Source organism: Lissotriton vulgaris, chromosome 1_1 (assembly GCF_964263255.1).
Source record: "Lissotriton vulgaris chromosome 1_1, aLisVul1.2, whole genome shotgun sequence".
Classification (NCBI taxonomy): Eukaryota; Metazoa; Chordata; class Amphibia; order Caudata; family Salamandridae; genus Lissotriton; species Lissotriton vulgaris.
In genome coordinates this window covers 453,830,876-453,853,460 of record NC_141685.1, presented here as the reverse complement: position 1 = coordinate 453,853,460, position 22,585 = coordinate 453,830,876, and the positions used below count along the sequence as shown (strand labels likewise).

The 22,585-nt window shown below is 41.6% G+C and overlaps 1 protein-coding gene across 1 annotated transcript in view; it reads right to left on the bottom strand.

Moving 5' to 3' along the window:
• ROR1 (ROR family WNT receptor 1) overlaps nucleotides 1–22,585 on the bottom strand; it is a 689,389-nt gene that overhangs the window by 55,199 nt on the left and 611,605 nt on the right. The window contains exon 5 of the mRNA XM_086953588.1: nucleotides 2,162–2,289. Within this exon, the coding sequence (XP_086809714.1) occupies nucleotides 2,162–2,289 (128 nt within the window). The remainder of the gene's footprint in view (nucleotides 1–2,161; nucleotides 2,290–22,585) is intronic.

Here is a 22,585-nt window from a genome sequence, read left to right as displayed (position 1 = left end):
GTTGGCGCTATAGAAAACTAAGTTAACAATAACAATAACAAGTGATGGCTAGGAAATCTTTGTCTCCCCCCCCCAACCCCATCTAACTGACTAAGCTACAGCCCTGAATCTGACCTCTGCTCATGTTCATCATACATACTCCTGCAAGCTTTCTTTGGGACTTTTGACTATTTGCAGAAGGAAACTACTTGTCCTTTTTGGCATTTCCCCCCAGACGAGTATAACAATATGGCTTTATAGTGCAGGTTATGGGCCAAGTCATAGTAACTAAGGCTCTCTGTGGTATCACATCGCCTGATAATCATAGCTTGAATATGGTCTCCAATATTCCCCAAGTTTCCAGACTGTATGTAATGGCACTGCACTTCATACTAACCTTTCTGCTTTATAAGCCAGTTCTATTTGGCTAAGGATTTCATCAAATGGTAGTTTGCACCTGAAGTGACATTAGCCAAGAGTGGCCCTATTAGCTTCCTTGACATTACATCTATACAAGGGGTATAAACCAGCCCCTGTAGCCCATGTGGTGTAGCGGGGTCTCCAACCATTCCAGGGTCTCCCACTCAGCCCCAGACCAATGACTATCTGTGAGATATGGGAATTTCAGGTGCCCCGCAACACAAGCATCCCAAGACCATTGTCACCCTAGTTATGGGCTCATCAGTCGGGTGCTGACTGTCCTGGGTTGCTTGTGTTCTGGTTCAGGGAGAACCTGGATTGGCAGTTCGGGCTGGACTGTTCTCATTGGGGCAGGGCCAAGACTGATTTGCATATAACTGGGTCCAAACTGAGTTGGCATGGTGTGCAAAATAATACTTGATTGTGATGCGGCCCGGGAGATCACCAGTGGCTGAGATTAATTCAAGCATTCCATGCATCACTGTTTTGTAAGGCTGTTGTCTTCTGTGTGTTTCCAGTCCTTGGGGAAAGTGCCTGAGGTAACTGAGGTGTTAGAACAAGGTAGTGAGTGTGTGTCTGATTCTGGCTTCACCCAGGTTGAAGATTTGGTGGTGGCATGGGTTGGTGGGGCAGGGGCCCCTAAGTGGACCGAGGTCATGATGGAGGCAGTGTTTTGAGATGACTCCATTTGAATGGTCAGATGTCTGTGGTGGTAGCGGGGATGTTGCATTTCTTTAAGAAGTTGGTGGCCTAGTGCTGGGATCTGAAGTTCGTATAGATGTTGCGAACTTGTCCAGCAAGAAGTTTCTGAGGTTGTCGCAGAGTTCATGTGAGGGGGTAATGATGTATGTTGCAGCTCAGTGGTTGGAGAATTGTTTAACAATGTTGGAGAGTTTTTCCTGTTATTGGAGCTTGATTCAATGTGTTAGGCTAAGGATTTTTTCTTTGATTCTCTCAACTGTCTTTGGTAGACGTTGAGGGCTGTCTTCAAAGTGGTCTTGTCAGTCATGTCCTTGCTGGTGCGCCATCGTCTTTCCAGTTGTTTACAGTTTTGTTTAGCAGTTCTGATTAATGGGTCATAGATCTAACTGAGGGTGGGAGTTCGGGAAGGGCACAGCAGTTTATTAACGCAACTTATGTTAACGCAAAGTAGCAGAGGAGTAATTTGCATCCACAAAATGTGGGATAATTGTGATCAGGCCCACAATGTATAGGTGTGATTATTGGGTGGTTGGCATTTTCACAGTTCACATCATTCAATGTTTATTTATTTCTATATAAAAAGAGATACGGTAATTTGCATCCATTTGAATGTTAACACATTAACCGCGGCCGTTATTTAGCGGCAGTGCGGCGGTTTTAAAAAGTGGGCGAGGCCATGTTGGACGTTCGCAGCACCTGCGAGGTAGTGCTTGCGACGGCCAACGGCCAACGGCAGCAGGGAAGGCGTTAATATTGGTTATATTTCAGTGAGCATTTGAAATTTTCCAGAATCTGTCGCATCATTAAAATAAAATAAGGCAATAGCTGAAATAAATGAAGACATTAAAAAAGTTACATCTGACTACAAATACAAACAGCACACTGTTAAACTAGGTTTTCCCAATTACAAATATACAAATCATTCAGGTCTAATATATACATATTGAAGGAAATAGATTATCATTCAGCGCTGATGCATTGTTAGTTCATGAAACATTGAGACTTTGGAACAGTGTGGATGCGTATGTGATAAAACAGCAGAAAATGAGCAAGTGCCTACCTGTGATCTGATTTTCGATTTCTCCTTGCATATGTAAGGATTCCATATAAATAGTGCGGTTACCAATAAATCGAGCACAGGCAATGCCTCTGTATGGTTGACAAAATCCATCCTCTTCAAATTCATCGCTGAAATAAATTAACACAGAAGAAATTAATTAGACCTTCCATGCAATAAAAATCCGCTAGATGGCGATAGAGCGTTTATTTGGTTCATTTTGATTTTACAGTGATTCATTAGGTAACATTAAGGACATCAGTTTCCTACGTATATCAAATACAGAATAACATACATTACAAACAATAGCTTCCTTACGCCTTTTTTTTAAAGCCTGGTTTTTAAAAGTTTTTTCGTGCTGTGATTTTAAATCAAGGATCAGACAACTGAAGCTTGAGTGTGGAAAACATTATAAAGGCTTTGTTAAATTTGAGGAAATCTCCCGTCGACATAAAGTAATCCGTCCATCTCAACTTTCACCTATGCTCTATAGCAACTTCTCAGTACATCTTTGCACGGAGGAACACGTAGCTGTGTTGTGCTGAACGGTAATGTGGGAAGCATTTTCAGCAACATTTTCTCGTATGGGACCCGAGATTTCCTTCAGGCAAAATGAGTTTTACCTGTAATCTCGTCCTCGTCCCTCCCTCTCATCATGAGGTGTCCCCACACCCTGGAGAAAAACTTTTTAGGTTGACTACCTAAAAAAAAAAAATACCTCCTCCTCTCTAAATGGGCCTAATATACGATCACCTTTACCCATAATCCTCCCGCGTCGACTACCAAAGCAGAATCACACACAGGTATTGATTGAATGGTGGTACACAGATAGACAGGGGCGTAACACAGGCCCCTGAAGCCCTTGCGGGGCAGGGTGAGGTGGGGGAGGCTACCCTCAAGGGCCCCCCTAAGGTTTCAGGGGACCCCCTTTTAGGCCACAGCCAAAGAATATCTGTGAGACGCAGGGGCCTCTTTTCGCATTCTGCAGGCGGACCCCATCGTTGAGCATTATGCCACTGTAGCGAGGACTAGGAGAAGCGAGAGGAAAGTAGGAAGGGAGTGAGTCAGGGGAGCAATAGCGCCCCAAGTGACAGTGGAAAAATAAACTGATAAACACTAGAAAGTAAAAGCAATAGAAAGCCGAGCAGTCCACCCGAAGAAGTAGGACCCGAACAATGTGGATGGCAGCGAGAACCAACTCCCAGAATGCAACAAAAAAATCCAAGGAAAACTGTGCCAGCCAAGAAACCTACGGGGAAAGATCCAGAAGGGGCTAGGTAGTTGTAAGAATCACATATTAGACCCTAGCCCTTCTTTCCCCCTCAGCAGAGCAGCCATACACCTGTGCACAATGCAGTATTTATCAACATTACTTACTGCATGAAGTGGTGTCAGTGACAGGGATGCCCAATGGAAAGGCTTGGAGTCAGAACTTGGTATGTGATCACTGCCCCAAAATCAAATCCAGTCCCATTAAGCACACTGACATTCCAACAGAAATGAGGCCACACCTCACCCAAAACAAGGGGATTGCAAGAGCACATCAGCTTGAGAGAATGGCAGGTAATCACACAAAGAGGGTAACTCATCTCAATGTATCATGCACATATAAAAGGAATCACAGTGCTCCCGGAGGTAGTATATTCACACACACAGTCCAGGTTCAGGCAAGCCACAGAAGGAACCAAGCCATGGTGGTGACAGACATGCATGACACTTATCAAGGAGCATCCACCCGTTCACCAGAGCTCACAGGAAGGCAGGGGGATGCCCAGAAAACAAGCCCAAAGTGGTTGTGAAACAACAGAGAACCTGACATTAGAAACTAAACAATCCCAACCTGGAGCAGTTTCAGTACCTGTCCTGTGCCCAAAAGAGAGCACAGGAGAGAGCCTGCACCTAGACACACGATCAAAGGGTCAGGGGGAGAGAAATCAAAGCCCCAACAAAACAACACACAGCAGCACACACAGTACTCACAGAGTGGGTTAATCATCAAGCACCAAACCCAACAACAAGCACAAGGGAAGTTCAGAACCTGAGAACACCCTGAAAATAGAGGGTTGGTCAAAAAGTATAAAGGAAAAAAAAACACACCAACCAAGGGAAGAATGCAGAAGGACTGTCACAAGTGCCGGTGAGCACCTCGGGCTCACCAGCACCCCAAGTTTTATGCCGAAAACCAACTGGGTCCACAGAACCTCAGGGGAGCCACCAGAGTCCCCTAAGTGGGCGACCCAACTCAGGAACCGCAGAAGGGACCAGCAGAGGACCCACCTACCTGGTAAAACTAAGCAAGAACCAATAATTGAGGAGGAGATGAAGCACCATAGAAAACATCAACACTTCAACCCCTGGCATACTGTGGGAGCAGTGGGGACACCACCTATGGTCCAATGTCCCAGAACACATGGAACAACACATGCTCTGAATTCCCCCAGAAAGAAGCCCAAAACAAAAAGGCTGCAGAGACTTGAAGGAATAAGAAGGCCACACCAAAGCATCCCATAGACCCCCCAAGGACCCATTCACACAGTCACACAGTTAATGGGAGGAGCAGAGAGTTAGCCGGAAGCAACCAATGGACAAGACACAAGTTCAGAAAGGAGCACGGTCGCAAGTAAAATTGTCCACGATATACTTAAAATTATCCTCTACAAATGTGTTCAATGCATAGTTTTAATGTGTAAATATCACAGTTTTCTTATCAATTCAGTTGACATAATTTCGAAAATGAAAGACTGCATAGACAACTTTTACTAATTTAAATATAAAACTAATATATTTAAATAAAACTGACATTCTTACTTTTGGAAAATGTAAGGAAAGTCTCTCCCTATGTTGCATCCACACACGCCTTTTCTTAGGCACAGATGTTACATTTAATGGATTCATGATCTTCAGTTATTTCATATCCTATCAAAATTGAAAGAAAGTTCCGACCTTACATTATATGAACTGGCATCTAACTTAATATGTTTCCTCTTTAGTTGAGCAGTACAAGTGCTAGAATGGTTTACAGAACCTGGTCAGTTGGGCTCAGGTAGGTCCTGAAACAGGGAGAGTAAACATCTCACTTGTCATTGAATCTGAGAATGAGGGAAAATAGAAATATGTTATTTAGTGTCACCAAAGACGTGTTTCCTAGTGGGTTAGAATCAGAAATAGCAACCAGTTGGTTGAGAGAAGACAGTGTGCTCTAACTTGGGATCAACTTGAAACTGTGTTTGGCGCAATGCAGCTGTGTTTGGAAGTACCCTAGACACTCTAGAAAGATTGAACAATTACTACTCAAAACGTTGACTGCTATTGGCATAAGTGTGCAGAAGGAATGGCACTGGCTCCTCAAGGACAACTATTGCTAAATATCCTTACCCACAGAAATGGTTCAATTTAAAAGATTACGGCTAATACGTTAAATAGAGGCAACGGGCTTACATTTATAATTTATTGTCTCTCAGTAGCCTTTCCCTGATCCATACAACTGGCTATGACTTGACCATGACATTAGAGGTGCCTCAAATTAGGATCTTGATTGGTGTCACCTCTTTGGAACTCTCTACAAAAAGATCTCAGGTGTCAAGAACATCTTCAACTCTGGAAAAATAAGAAACATATCTAGATTGACATTTCCTAGTTCTGTAGCCACCTTCTCATCTTAATCTGTAATATCTATCTGTACATCCTATTTTTTTCTTTAATCCCTTTCTCCTCCTTAACCCATTTCTCGCTCCCTCCTTTTTCATGTCCATGGCAGCATCTTTTAGCACCTATCAAACTTTTTTAGGTCTCGCCTAGAAGCGAAGCTTTTGCTGTCTATGGCGAGACAACTTATGTTGCCACTTTTCTGGGAATGGTGTGGACATCAGACTGTGACGAGCCTGTCCTGGAGATTGCAGCTCGTGAGCGCGCACGTCGCGTCGCCCTGCCTGCTATTCGCATTCACACAAAGGCTCCCGCACGCATGCGCACATACACACACTGCATACACACACACGCACCCCCCTTTAACAGACACACGCGCAGACAGACACACGCACGCACAGACACACTACAACAGACACACGCGCACACCCCACCCCCACTCACCCCTCCTCAACACACTCACCTGTTCTGGCGGTGCTCGGCGTGCCTCTCGGGCGGCGGTTGCGCTTTGCGGGGCACTCTCCCCACATGAGAGCCCCGCCTTCTTCATGCGCCCGGCCGCTCTTCACCCGGTCCCCCATCTCGGGACCGGGACTCGATCGGGAGCCCTCGGGGCTCCTCGGACAGTCTCTTCTCTCTCGCGCTGCGATGGGGGCGGGACTTCCGGTTGGGGCCGCGCTGCGATTGGCCGGCTGGCCAACCGCTTCCGGGTCGTCGCAGGCAGCGCGGCGGCCCGGCGGTAACTTGTTTACAATTTTTTTTACTGTTTTTACTGTCTGTACATATCTGTAGACAGAAATCATATTGGGTCATTACGTAATAATTGTGTGATAGAAATCATGTACATACTGCATTTAGAGACCAGGGTTCGTCTATATCAATAAAGCTTTATTAAAATTTACCATTGAACAACGGAGCCTAGCTGAGCATCAATGAAAATTCTTCGTCGCAGGCTAATTGTTAAAATGAGCGTAGCCTGGCTCTTTAGCTATCGCATACACTCTGTACATATCCACAGGAAGGGAACAGTATTTGTTAAAAAACATTTATATTCCCACGTAATAACATCCGCACTAATAAAGTTTCATCGAAATGGGACCACTGATGACCAAGGTACGGTGGCCCGATTGTTGCAATACTCCACCATAGTGTAACGGTTGAATCGGTTTCGCGTGGCTCTCTAGCCATCGTGACGCAGGAGTAAAGCGATAGAACAACCTCACGTGGTGGGTTGCATTTTTTCAGCCAGGCGCTGAAATTAGGTAACCATACAGTTGCAAAATTAAAGTGTTGGAACCAATTGTTACAAGTTACGAAGGCACAGGCAATCCACCTAAGTTAATGACTGTATGGCAGGAATATCACTACTAGAATTTTATGCCACACGGTAAATGCATATTCAGAGTTAAGACGTATGATCTGAAAAACGTCCACCAACATTCATTCAAGGGGGAATATATATGGTAGGACTGCAAGTTCCAATGCTTCTATCACATATCACGCGAGCCGGTTCACATCCGGTTTCACGGTAGTTGACCTCAGGCGGGTACTTCCCTTCTATCGAAGCTCACAAGAACTCCCTTTAAATATCGGCATTAAACATCGCTTGCTGCGAAAGCCCGGGGAGGGGATGCAGGACACAGTAGGTTTTGGACGCGGGCAGGACCCTTGATGATGCTCTGCTAAATTTATTGTGCCTCGCACGTGGGAAACGCTGCACCGTATTCACTACATCCACCTTTCCCAGGCAGTCTCATGTCTCGTCTGAGCATGCACATATAAACAGCATCTTGGTAATGAGCCGGCTCTGAGGGCTGCGAACAAAAATATCACTGAGCATGCTTCCTCACTCCCAAATCAGATTCCGGGTCTACAGATCGCACTGTGCAGTATGTCACTGTGTTACTTTTAGGGTGGTTTTGGATTAAGATTCGCTGCTTTCAGGGCTCTTTTCGTGTCTGTCTGTCTGTCTGCTTGCCGTGTGTATCTGGGCTGCTTATTAGGAGCTAGGGAGTTGTGCCGTGTTGTCCTTGCTTCTTTTCGTCTCTATCTTCCTGGACTGATCTTCAACAGGGGATAGTGCGGTGCATGCGGATTCTATTCTCTCATCGGTTTTCATAGTGAGAGGGTAACCATAACCTTTTTTGCCTGTTTCTGTCTCGGTCTCCCTCTGTCAAAAATTGCGCTTGGGGACTGTGTGTATGTGCCTTGTCTGTCCCCCAAACTCTGCACAGTCGCATACATTCGAGAAGAAAATCTTTCATCTGGAATATTACAATGAAAATCAGGGAAGGAAGATCCAAGCGGGATTCAGAGGAGGTAAGCACCAATTGTTGTTGAATGTGTTTTTAGTTTTTAGCTGTGTAAGAATTTATTTCCTCGATGCCATGGACTTTATAATCCTAGCTCTTTTCTGGTTTTATAATTGTGACAAATGCCTTGATGAATTGACTTACATTTGTCGTCCTCCTTAACCTATTTTCTGAATTCCAATGGTTATACTTAACTGCTCAGATAAAGATTTTTTACCTACATTGTGCTTGCTCTCATCCCCATCCTTGTGGGCGATCTTACTTTGATCCATCAGTTACATGCTGTATGTGCATATCCACACAAGCCTCAGACATGATGCGCAAATTCGCAATTAACATTGGCATGGCCTGTCTGTACCCGTCATTTAGCTCATATGAGGGGGTGACCCAGTGCCTTGAGACCCTGACCTTAGCGTAGTTGTGCTTTACCAACTCCTGATGGATTGATATGTCTCTGCCACTTCTATCATTCATACACTCACCCTCTTTGTACGGTGCTCATGCTGGAGATGCAGGGTCGAAGAGTTCTGTGTGCCCTATACACCTAGCCCAAATAAAGTCTCCGTGCACAGCAGTTCCGTTTTTAAGCTGAGAATGTTCACAGCCCTGGAAGATGTTCTGGCCCCTCACTGCAGTCTTCCCCTCGCCTTAAATGCACATCTTCTGTGATGTCATTCAGTTTGAACTGTTATGGTGCTTGCCTGCTACGAATGGTTTGTCCATGCTCCTAGTGCATGTGTTCGCTGCCAAGGAATGCTTGTGCTCACCTGCAAGGGATGTCCTGTCCACTCTTCTGATCTATGAGCCCGGCTGCAACAGATTGTTTAGTTGTACAAAAAATGGATATATTCATATGCAGTGGATGGTTAGTGTGTTTTTAAACCTTTCATGGTGTGGCATATCTGCTGATCTTGCTTGGTGCTCACCTGCATTATTGCCTATGCAGGGTGGCTGCATTGTTTCTTACCCTTGCAACAGGCAGTCTGTCTGAGTCAAGCATGATGTTTGCACAGCCATGAGTTTTCTACTCGTGTTATAATTTGGGAGGCACACATTGGTTTACCACATCCTGAGTGTTTGCTTGCATTAGCCTCTCTCTTACCTCACCTATTGGCCTTCTATGTCTCTCTATTTATTGATGTCCTCTTTCCCTCACGTTTTCCCATTATTTTATTTCTTTCTCTCTACAATGCTCTCTCTGCCTCTTCTGCTCCATCTATCACTCCCTTTGCTTTCATCTCTCTTTCTATCCCCTTCACTGTTTCCGTTCACTCTCTCTGCTTCCAATGTCTCGCTCGTTTAATACACCTGTCTTACCTCTGTCTCTCTCTCCCTATTTCACCATTCTCTACTTCTCCCTCGCTCTTCCTATGTATGAGCCTCATCTCTTTACCTCATCTGCACCTCTTTTCTCTCTACTTCAATGCAATAGCTCTCGCATTTGCGAGAGATTAAGCTATTGGCATTGTAAATGACAATGCCATTTATTTATCTGTTTTCAAAAACAAAACATAAATAAAAATGTTGTCATTTACAATGCCAATAGCTCTAACTTTTCAAAAGGCGAGACCGTTGCATTGTAAATGCTTGTTCTATATTCCCTTTCACTCACTTGTTGCTCCCCTCTTCATTCTTTCATTCCCCTATGTTGACGCAAAATGTATTCGCTAAACAAGCAATGCTTACATTATTAATGTGCAAAGCTTTAGTTTAAGTAACACACTTGCTAAATGCAAAATATGTAGTAGACAATCATGCTTAAATATTATAGGCTTGCAAATAAATAAAAAGTGCTGATTTAAGTTAGCCTATCTGTCGATGCCACACAAACCAAAAAATAATGCATTAACTCTAAAAGTCTGTTTTCACATTGAATAGTTTTTTTGCACACAATATTTTTCTCTTTGTTGTATTTTCCAAAAGCCTTATGTTAGCTAGTGAATAGACACTTGTTTTGTATTAGACAGCTGATATTGAGCTCTCACTGGGAGGAGAGAAGGTGACCACAAGGATGATTCGTGAGAAGAACTGTCTGGACCACACATTTTCAATGATGTAACTTTTCAAGGTTTAACGTCTGAAAGTCTATTGTGCCTGTATGGGAAAATATGGAGTTTGCCTATTCCTAGGAGTTTGCTGAAATTCCTTTGGAGGATAAAGAAGAGGGAAGAAAATAATGTTGCAACATAGAATATTGGGTGTTTATATTGGTGCATCCACATAGAGTAGCAACTGGGATTACAGGATTCCTTTCCCGAATCTCTGGTTGGAGGCTCATCTCTGAGTTACTCAGACTGCTCTACATGTGAGGTTATTTAGCCTATTTCTCTTATGTCTGATGATTGATGACTGTGAATGTTTTCCAGTCTGAAATGCAAAGGCTTCATGCTTGCACAATTATTCTCTCATGAGCGCTCTTCATTGGGTTTCTCAACTGACACCTTTTTCTCTCTTATTATTCCAACTTAATTTAGAATAGGGAATTTTCCTTTATGGACCATGCTTGCTGTATTATTACTATATTAACTGTTATTTTAACAAACATTCTGTTCTATTTTATAATAAAATAATAATTGATGGATTATATTAACTTTTAATGTTGAAATGTAAAGATTAATCCCTAATGAATAAAAGGATGAAAGACTAAAAGAATTGAAAATAAAACCCTTCAACTCACACTAATTCCCTTTACTGACTGAACTAAAAGTATTTTATGATTTATTGCTATGTAGATAATTGCTCGACCAATAGTGGGCGTTATTTAATGATTATACACAAAAACTGAGATATTAAGAACCCTGCTCTATCTATATCTATACTAATATAATAAAGAGAGAGCCCAAACCTTTGAGGCGGGTAATCTCAGGAACCACAGCACCAATCACAACACCCAATACAGCGTTGGAAAGGGCAGTTGCAGCAGAAGGATATAGGCTATGCAGACGCCCACCATACACATTTAAAAGGTAAACGAACCGTGCCAGCAAAGTAGCCCCTTTTGGGCATGTCTGCTTTGTGCTGTGGGCGTGTGCTGGGGGCGTGACAAACCCTGGGGGCATGTGGTACGTTCCGCCCTTCATGCCATGTCTCATATCGTGTGCTGTGGGCGTGTGCTGGGGGCGTGGGCGTGTGCGGGGCACGGGATTACGGAAAAAAAGTGAGCTTGTGCCCAATATTTCATTGTTTTTTCTTCCCAGGTTCTGTACATTCCAGCTCCGGGTGTCCACCCTGCTCCCTTAAATACCCCTGCACCCCATAATTATAATCCACCCTTACTCCTTAAAATACCCCAACACCCTTAAACCCAAACCTACCCCTGAACCCTAAAATACCCCTGTACTCCAAAACCCAAACCTAGCCCTGAACCCTAAAAATACCCCTGTACCCCAAAACCCAAACCTAGCCCTCAACCCTTAAAATACCCCTGTACCCCAAAACCCAAACCTACCCTTGAACTCTAAAAATACTCCTATACCCCAAAACCCAAACCTAGCCCTGAACCCTTAAAATACCCCTGTACCCCAAAACCCAAACCTATCCCTAAACCCTAAAACTACCCCTGTACCCCATAATCCAAAACTATATCCGAAGCCTTTAAATACCCAAACACCCCAAAACATATACCTCAGTACCCCAAAACATATACCCCTATACCCATACTTACCTTATCCAAACATTAAAAAAAAACATGCTTTTACCATTCATGCATTTACAACAAATTTCGTTGAAAATGTATGCGTGGTAAAAGCATGTAAAATGTAATGCCATGCGTTATAATGGCATTGCGGAGTCATGGTACTTTCGTAATGAAAGTATGCGGAGTGATGGTATGCGGAAAGAAAGTTGCGGAATAATGGGTGTTTACCCTCCCCGCTAAGAACTTTGGTGGCACGGCGGCCCACATCTCAAGCAACATACTCATATTTTTTCACCACCGATTTGAAAAATGCACATGTCTCTCTCATTGATGGCCAACACCGACATACACTTTTAGACACACCTCCCGCCACAAGTTATAGAATTGCGAACTTTAGAGCTGGGGAGCTACGTTCGAATCTCGTCATCAGCTCAACATCCTGTGATTCCAGGCAAATCGCTTTGTCTCCCCATGCCTACCACAAATGAATGTGTTCTTCTGTAATGTAAATTGTGCTCATGCCATGTTGTCGAGTTTGCGCTATATAATATTGCAAGGAAAAATAAAGTAGGGAAACTCGAGTTCACACACTACTGAATGCGCACTCTTAAGTGCATCAGCAGTGCACTGTGAATCGGAGCATTTCACAGGCCTGCCACAGATAAGAAATGCAATCAAAACGAAATCCTACCAAACAATATACTACTGGCCGGCAGCAATTCATTCCCGGACAACGTCGGGACGGGCTGCTAGTCACATATAATTCTGCAACTACTTATTTAAAATTTGTAACATTTCAGCTAGTAAATAGCACCCTTTTACTCTCTGTGCATGCTTTTTACCTGATTCAATGTATACAAATATATAAAAAATACATATGAAATATGAAGTAAGTACATAATACGTATAGCAAAAAAAAGACTTGTAATTGCAATGAGAAGGCACAGGGAAAAAGCAAGGGATTCAAGAAGGACATTTTTCAAGGGGTTTTAAAGAAATCTGCACAAATTGAATTTGATGCTATAAAATGGCAGTAATTAAATTCTTATGTTGGAATGTATCTGGGCTGAATGCTACTCGTAAGTGCCAACTTGTTCGTTTTGTTAATAAAACTCTTATTGCATTTAAGGACCGGACACTGCTTAATCAATTAGGCTATCATACTGTTCTTTGCTCATCTCAAACAGTGTCAATAAGAGGGTTCGCTATTTTAGCTAGCATATTTTTGCAGTGTAAAATTGATCAGGTTATGGCCGATGTGAAGGGAAGGAGGGCTATTGCTCAACTAGTGGTTTATTAGATCAAATATGTTTTAGCAGTGATATATGGGTCTAATCGAGATGACCCTGCGGTTTATAATACGCGTATGCTTAATTTACTTGAATTCCAGGGAGCACTAATAGTCATGAGCGATTTCAATTGTATTATGGATCAGAGGTTAGATACAACCTCTCGACGATTAGTTGTTAGGATGTCGAAAGTACGGAAGATAATTTTGGAATTGACAAGGCTCCATGATTTACAAGATTCTTGGAGAGCTCTATATCCAAATTCCCCAGGCTTTACATTTTATTCTTGCCCACAGGCAATACTCAAGGTTGGATATGGCATGCGTTAGTTATGTGATTTTGAATAACACGAAGATGTAGATTTGCCGGAAGATTACTTCAGATCATAACTAGGGCTCCCGGTTTTCAGTTTTTACGGATTTTTACAGATAAATACAGACAGAAAATAATGTGTTTTCTGTCTGCATTTATTTTTAAAAGTGGATAAATACAGAAAATTTGGCTTATTTTAAGTGACTCTGTGCTGTATTTCATGAATTATAGGCCAACAGCTGAGCAGATGGACAGCAAGCGAAATTAAAAAAACAGAATGCAATTTCATTAAATAATACATTTGTGGTATAATGCTAATGTTTACCAGTGGATGCTTTGTTATATAATATTTTGCAGCTAAAATTGCTAAAACAGGCAGGTATCAAAGCATGAGTGTGCGTCAATCAGTTAAATAAATATGGAAATGTACAGTTTTACAACTTTATTTATCCGCAAAACACAAAATAAATATGGATAAATACAGATAAAGTGGGCAAAAAATAAATATGGATAAATACAGACGGAAATGCTAAAAAAATTAATTCCATAAAACCAGGAGCCCTAATCATAACCCAATACTATTAACAGCCCAAGCGTCAATGGTTGCTAAGATAGGCTGTCCTGTTTCTTGTCCAAGCTATTTACTATCTGATGATGAATACATCTTATATATGGGGAAACTCTTGGACGTATTTATGAGTTTTAATCTTGGTACGGCCTCTTCAAATATGATCTGGGATTCTATGAAGACCTATGCCAGGGATATTACTCAACAACGTATACTATTTAAGAACAAAGCCAAAGAGACCCTTGTTAAGGCACCCTGGTTACTTAAACTGGCTTGGAACTATCTCATGCTCAATCTGTTAGCAGACCGGATGAGGATCAATGTTCAATTTATTTGAAATTAGTTGAAGCAAAGGATAAGGCATTAGGGATTATTAAAGAAAAGGGGGCAGTTATCTTTAATAAATTCCGTTCTGAACCATATGAATACAGTGAACAAGTCGGAACAGTATTAGCCTATTAAATTGCTGATAAAAAATCTAAAAGTAGGATTGCTGAGATTAAAGGGGTAATGTGATTCACACTGGACCTGGGGCGATTTCGGAACTATTCACTCTTTTTTACAAAGATCTATATGCTCCCTCAAACATGGCCGACCAAGGGGTGATCTCTGGCTTATTAGATAAAGCTCAAATTGCATCGGTAACAGCCCAGGAGGCCGCCCACTTAGAGCAAGAGATATCGGTAGAGGATATGTTAAGTTATGTTATATATATTCTTATATAGCGCACAGCTGCCCCAGCTAAGGGGCGTCCCGGCGCTACTGAGAGAAGCAGAAGAGTCGGCCACAGCAGATGGAAACATGGGGTGATAACATAACAAAGCAGTCTAGCGGAAAAGATGAGTCTTGACGGCCTTCCTAAATGACAGAAGGTCATTTAAGTTACGAATTTGGAGTGGGCGGGCATTTCAGAGTTTTGCCGCGTGATACCGGAAGGAGCGTCCTCTCATCCGAGCTCGCTTTATACGAGGGGCCACTGCAAGGTTCTGGCCTTCTAAACGTAGTGTCCGCTGAGGGATGTACGTGGTCAAGAGGGGAGAGAGCATGGGTGGTGAGGCAGTTTTCAAGATTTTAAATACAAGGCATAGAGTCTTAAATTGGATCCTCTTTTCCACCGGAAGCCAGTGGAGTTTGGTGAGGGTGCTTGCAACCGCGTGACAGCGGGGGAGCCCCGTCAAGGCTCTAGCCGCTGCATTTTGCACACGTTGCAGCCTTTCCCTCTCTGCCTGATTAACCCCCAAAAGTAGGGAGTTTGCGTAGTCCAGTCGCGAAAGAATGGCAGACTGTACCACGAGCTGCCGAGTGCGGGAATCAAAGAACTTTAAAATCGGCTTCAGGTTCCCTTGGTTAGCCTTGGCGTCTCTCCCGAAGGAAAATTCTATGGGGGATGGTCAGATTCCGATTGAATTTTATAAAGTTTTCAAAAACATTCTGACCCCATTGATTGTAAGAGTTATTAAGGAAATAGGAGAAACAGGTATGGTGCCGTCTTCTTGGGATAATACAAAAATGTTTTTTTTCTTAAAGAAAAATAAGCCACCAGCATCTGGTGGTTTGTACCGACCAATCTCACTTATTAATACTGATGCCAAGTGGTTTGCGAAGATTTTGGCTAGCCGCCTCTCTCCCTTTATGGAAAAGTTGGTTTCGGAGCAGCAACACAGCTTTATTAGGGGAAGGGATACAACTACTCATATTAACACAGCCATTATGGCATTTGATTTAGCGGAGCAAACTAACGTGAAAGTAGGAATGATACTTTTGGATGCAGAAAAAGCATTTGATCGGGTGGCATGGGTCCAGTATTCAATAGAGAAATCTACTAGAATCTTGATTTAGCAACAACCTGAATTCCTGATCATTACTTGACATGGGTAAAAGCGCTTTATCGCTCACCCCAGGCTAAATTAAGCTATGAGGGTTTACAGTCTAGAGTTTCTTTATATAAATAGAGGTACAAGACAAGGGTGCCCATTATCCCCCCACCTGTTGTTTGCCTTGAATCTTGAACCTTTTATCCGAATACTTTTGATGAATGAAGGTATCCGGCCACTATCTTTTGGACTTAATGAGATAAAACTTAATGCCTATGCGGATGACATTGCAATCTTTTTGACAGACCCAGCCCGGTCGGTAAAATTAATTAACCAAGAGGCTAATAGCTTTTGCGCCTTCTCTGAATACAAATTGAATATTGATAAGACTCAGATTTTGTTGAATTATACGCCAGAAATCCCCATAATGGGACATTGTCTAGAAACTATGCATCTTGGAGTTGATGTTACTTCTCAGATACAAGGCATTATTAAATTAAACTATGACGCGTTATTGAATGATACAGCCAAGAAGCTTAAAAAATGGCATAAACTTCCAATTAGTATTATCGGACGATGCAATATTTTCAAAATGACGATTCTTCCCAGGTTTCTTTACTTATTTAGATCTATTCCTTCGAAACTTCTAAATTTGTTTTTTAAGATACTAGATGGTATAGTAGGCAGTTTTATTTGGGGGTACAGGCGGGCAAAGCAGGCTGTTACATTTTTAAAGTATCTATTCAGCCAAGGTGCTTTAGCACTTCCGGACTATAAATTATACTATTGGCCTTCATTTACGAGTAGATTCCGTAGCTTTTTTTCCAATAAGGACCAAGATTTTAGACATAGGTTGTTGCTAAATCAAGATTCTAGTAGATTTCTCTATCGAATACAGGACCCCAATTACTTGGAGAGGGTACTATTTAAGACCCTGAGGAGCATAGCTATGGTCTGGTGAGACATAACTACCACGTATTCTGTGCCGACCTATTTTACTAAGTTCCCGCTTTGGGATAATCCATTTCTTCCAGATATATTTCGGGATAGAATAGCTAAACTTTGGGTCAGTTTTGAGATAGATAAACTGGAAGATATATATGATCTGGTGGGTTTTCGTACTTTTCAAGACCTGAAAGATTCCTTTTCTATACCGCGCCAGCATTACTTTAAGTATCTTCGAAATAGGGATTATTTTATGAGATCACAAGGACATAGGGAGGTGGAACCTCACCAATTACTCATCTTTCTACATGAACCCAGTCAGGGGAAACTAATTGGTGCTGCATATCAAATATTCAGTCAGGAAAGATTGGATCCTATGGCTCTCCTAGCCGAGAAATGGAGCGCAATTCTTGCGGAGGAGATATCTGGTACAACCCTTGAGACAGCACTATCTACAGCAAAAGAGGCAGCGTGGTCTGTTAATTTAAGGCTTCAACAATTTCAAACTATAACTATGCTGTATTATACACCTGATAAGGTAGTCAGGTGGGGACACACGGCCACTCAGCATTTAAGCAATAGGACAGGTTGTTCTAAATGTGGGAAATATGGAGTAAAAATTGTTACTATGTTTGCTGAGTGCCCTATGTTACTGGCCTTCTGGCAAGAGGTTTTGAATGTATTACGAAATCGCCTTGGATTGGAAGTGGTCTTTACTACAATCGAGATCATGCTAGGCTACAGAGACAATGTTGACAGAGCACAGAGAGCTCTGATAACTATAGCTATAGGCTCTGCAAGATTAGCTATAACCCGGGCATGGATCTCTCCGAAGTCATGTAATGTAATGGAGTGGTGGGGAATCTTTATGGTAATATTTGAGCGTGAAAAAGCTTTGGCTAGGGTCAGAGGTCTTAAAGCAGCACGGAAATTTAATGCTATTTGGCATGGTATGATTCAGGAATAATGTGCTAAATATTTTTATGTTGTGTCTTTTCCACTACCTATTATTTAGTTAATCTTCTCTTATCTGGTAGACGTAGCGCTGCTGTACGACTACTACCTCCCAGAAAAATGTAATGTAAATGAAAAAGCATGCAACGGGTTATTGTTATTGTATGGATATTTTGAGTTTGAATCCTAAGCAAAATAAAAATTATGAAAAAATAAAATAAAAAAGTAATTGCAATGAGAAAAACATAGCAAACATTTTTAGGGTATGTATGTGCAAACATACAGCGTGCTGTTCTTCCCGGCACTCTGTAGTCAAATACGGCAACCTAGGCGGCTCAGAGACTGCTGTGTGTCACATATATTCATTGGCCTGAGGCAGAAGAGGGACCCTTTGAAGGGCAGAGATGCCTTTGCATCATTTTGACCTGTAATGTGCCCAGAGCCCTACAGGAGCTAATCATTGGCTTTATGTGGCCTGTTCTACTGAATTTCTTTTCTTGTGAATTATCTGCTCTACATGAGTATAACCATGTGAAGTACACGGTCCCTTGTGTGATTAAGAAAACAATGTAACGAGTTTGGCCCATGATCTAGTGAGATTTGGAGCAAACGCTCAATGTGATTCATATAACGGTGCAGTCTACCCCCTGCAATTCCAAGCACATTTTATGCTCGCCATTTAAAATGGATGGCTCCATATCTACTTTCTCTGCAAGTGCGATCAGAAGGCGATGAAACTTAAAACAGATCCCATAAGTATAATCTGCATTTGTGGGCAGCGCACACCCTGCTCTTACCAATGACTGATGTACCGCTCTTTGCTGATCCAGCTATACCTGATTGGCTGTATGCGGTCTTATCTTGTTGATCCTTATTGGGCCCTGTAGTCACCTCTCTGGGAAAGGGTACTTTTCCTGTTGAAACTGTGCACTTTGTAAGACTAGATCAACCCTATTAGTCAGGCAGAAGAGCAGTTATGCCATGCACAGCAAGGAATTCCTTACATGCGACTTGCCTTATACACAGCCATCTTTCACAATAAACCAACTAATTTGATTTACAGAGAAACAATACCAACTTAATGTATCTATGAAATGATCGGCTCAAGTGGAGAAAATGAAAAATAACTCGCTAAACTGAATTGAACATAAAGAGAAACCTTTGGGACAATTTTCCACACGTGTAGGAGTGACAGGAAATTAGCTTATAGGTTCTACAAACTTTATTAGCACTCAGGCAATCATCCGCCCGCCCCATGAAACATACCAGCAAGGAACTAGCTGGTTTACTTAAATCATATAATATGTAACATTTTACCTCCAAACTGAGCTCTTGAGAAAGGAATTTCTCAAAATGATAGAAAATATATTGCCATTCGTTTATAAAAACAAGAAAAACTCGTAAAAGAGAACAATCCAATAAAGATACTCAATTAAAGATCTGGGCGTTTTTGATCTTTTACATTTTTATAAGGAAAGAAATGCTAAATAACATTCTTTCAGGCATCTATATTACATTAGGATAAAACACATATACAATAAAATTAACTTACACAAGTATACAAACCAAGGACTCCTGATCAGACTCTTCATCTAGCTAAATTCAATCACTTCACATGGTTAGAAGCGGCCAAAATGTAGATCCTTAACCCACCATGATCTATAAAAGCATTACACCAGAATCTAGGCTCTTGTGGCTATTTATCAATATAAAAGTTGCCTGTAGGATGAGATCTGAGACCAGATTTCTGTGATGTCTTCTTCATCTTGTTCCAGGGACCCCAATGTACGCTCTCATGCTAGAGCTGGGAATGATCTCTCTTGACCAGCGTGTAGAACTCCAACCAGTTTTGTGTCGGATCAGACTCTGGACGAAGCCTGGACTGAGTAACTATTTGAGAATCTTGCGTGAGCTCTGGTCAAGCACCAAGTCCACCAGGTTACCCTGGTACGACCACATGGCTGCCACTTTAAACTCTATTGACTTCTTAGGGCTCTGGTCCAACTCTGAGAGCATGTCTGCAGCGAGTGTGTAGTTAGGAAAGGAGAAGCTTCGGGATTGAAATACTGCCTATTGGAGCAGCAAATTAGTAACACACTTTCAAGTTTTTAATCATATTCCTGAGTACAAACCTCACTCAGATGAATTATATCCAGAAACTAAAATAGCATTGCATAATAGGTTAATAAAAGGCACACTGGCAGTGAAGTCATATATTACCACTAGGATAAATTAAGCTAGGAACTCCGCCGCCTGTAGTTGGAAGTTGGGGGTGAGAATTATATCACACACTTTATGTTCTTTCACACCGCAGGCTAAGATACATTACCTCCTCCCCCTTTTGATTAGTCACAACTTCAGGTGTTGCAAGGATGTCTTGACTCCTTGCATGCATTCTGACACTAATTTAATTTTTTGATCAGGTACTTCAGAGATTGAAGCTGCATGAAAGTTTACCAGATAGTTTTAAGCAATTAAATGTAAGGGTTTATGCCTATAGCTCATCTTATCCTTCACTTGCGCTTTAACACTTTATAAGTCCCCTGTGGAAGAGACTGGCAGCAAGTTTTGTACTTTTTAGTACTGTTTTAAGTTTGGTTTCTTTGTAGCATGTTATTAATTGTGTCTGCATGGTTATGGGCACCGAGTAGCACTGGTGCTTTGTCATCAAGTTTATATTTGGAACAGCTGATATTGACCTAATTTTTAAATAAGTATCTTCATATATTTAAGCTGCTTGAAAGGTTACCAGGCAGCTTTTAGCAATTAAATGTATTAGGAAGGGCTTATGCCTATAGATCATTTTTTCATTCACTTTCACTTTAGCACGTTGAGTCCCTTGTACAAACAACTGGCAACTAGTTTTGTACTTTTTATCTGAACCCTTTTCACTCAGCAATGGTCGTGGAGCATGTGTAGTTTTTCGTTCGATTTTGCTTATCTCGCTGTTGGCGGGCGACGCTCTAGCTGTGACTGCGAGTCTCTGCTAGAGCGTCGCACGCCAACAGCTTGATAAGCAAGTGAGGAAGAGCTGTGTAGCTCGAAAAGAGTGCAGATGTGAATGTGAATCTTGATGTTCAAGAAACACGTGTCGGTAACTATACTCAACCCTGTGGCTCAGAAAGGGAATTCACATTCAGCACCAACCACATTCCTAAACCTCATTCCAACAAATTACAACAACCAAGAAATTCGAGTGCGGAGTCATTCTTCCAATTGGCTTGTGTAGAGCAGCCCATCGTCCTTCACAGGAAGGCAAACAGGATTCAGCTGAGCTGTAAATCCAGCATGGGGCGACCTCAACAGTGACAGTGAAATTCTTCTCTATCTTAAACAAAAGATTGGTGTTCCTTATATAATAAACATCACCCATATTACTATGCTGGAGCTCCAGTCAGGCCATCATTATTGATTCTCCCATTGTAGAGGTATCGCCAAGTGGACAATAGCAAACATCACCATTTTGTGCAGTGAACTTAGTCCTTGCACATATTGTTCAAGGCCCTGATAAAAATGTCTACGAACAAGTGTAAATGTAAGCAATTTATTTCAGCGAATAGTATCCCATGGGGACACGCAAGCAAATGTGCATCAAGAGTCAGAGTTTAAGAAAGATGTCAATTTTAAATATAAACATGTAAAATGTTGATGTTCCTCGTTTGGGGCGTATGTAACCATATACCAGTAGCTTTGTAGTATTTCATCCATTGTGTCTACACTGTTATGGGCACAGAGAGGCACTTGCACTTTGTCATCTAATTCACATTTGAAATTGCTACTTATTTAGGGAAGTCTTAGTCTGGCTCAGTAACTTTATCGAAGCAAAAAATGTTTATGGTAACGTATTTCCATATGTTAATTTATGTGTTGTCATAACTTAAGTTCGTGTTGGTTATTGTATGACTTACATTTGTAGGCTGAAACAATGAAGTTGACTTGACTTTACTGACTTGACTTTTTATTAGTCAAAAACAATTAATCTTTTTATTGGGAAAATAACTGTATCAACTAGAACTGAGAGATAAAATAAAAACAGCCAAAAGTCATGCAATCCACTACAAGAAACAAATATGTGGACTAGATTACATTGGTGGTAACCTTTTGTTTTCAAAGCATGCCTTAAAATAAAACAACAAATGTAAACGAGAAATATGTGTAAATTCAACAGGGACCCTCGTGACAAATATACAAACATAGGCAATTTAACCCGTGCACAGGAATCTATGGAATTTTTGAATTTGCTAGGACTTCCAAGATTTGTATTTTAAAAGTACATCGTGTATATACACTCATTCTAGTCCCACAGGCTTGGAAGGTGCATGTTTGGACCATGTTTTAAGAAGGTAATCCTGCTGATCTCTCAAATTAGCATCTTCTTTCAATGCGTAATCTAGCAGGCAAACTGGTTTATAATATGTAGCCGGAGGTAATACAATCTCGAATAGAAAATAAGAGCACTCTTCCAAATTCACAGATAGGTATGAAAAAGTTATACCAACGATTTATTTGCGCTGGTGCTCATAGGCGGTGTATGCTTGCAATCCTTTTGTGCTGAGTTTGTCTAAAAGTCAAGAAAACACATGTACAATGTACTACTGCCCAAACCTGGCCGAACCTAGAATTACCCTGGCAGTTTCATGTCAGGAAATTGAGATCAAAGATATCGGCATGGAAGAAAATTGACTGCAGAATATGGACTCCTGCTATATTGTCAAGATAAGCTTGCAAACAAGTGCAAATGTACTATTCTTTACTCCACATCTATAAACCTTGAACAAATATTGACAGAGATACTTGCAATCAATACTTTTATGCTCCCATGACTTAGATCATTAATGACTTCGCTCCACTTACAGAGAAAAGATCCACAACAAAAAGGTATTCCTCCTGGTATACTCAGGTGCTGAATGATTCTCAAAATCCCACTAAACCCACCTTTAAAAGGATCTGT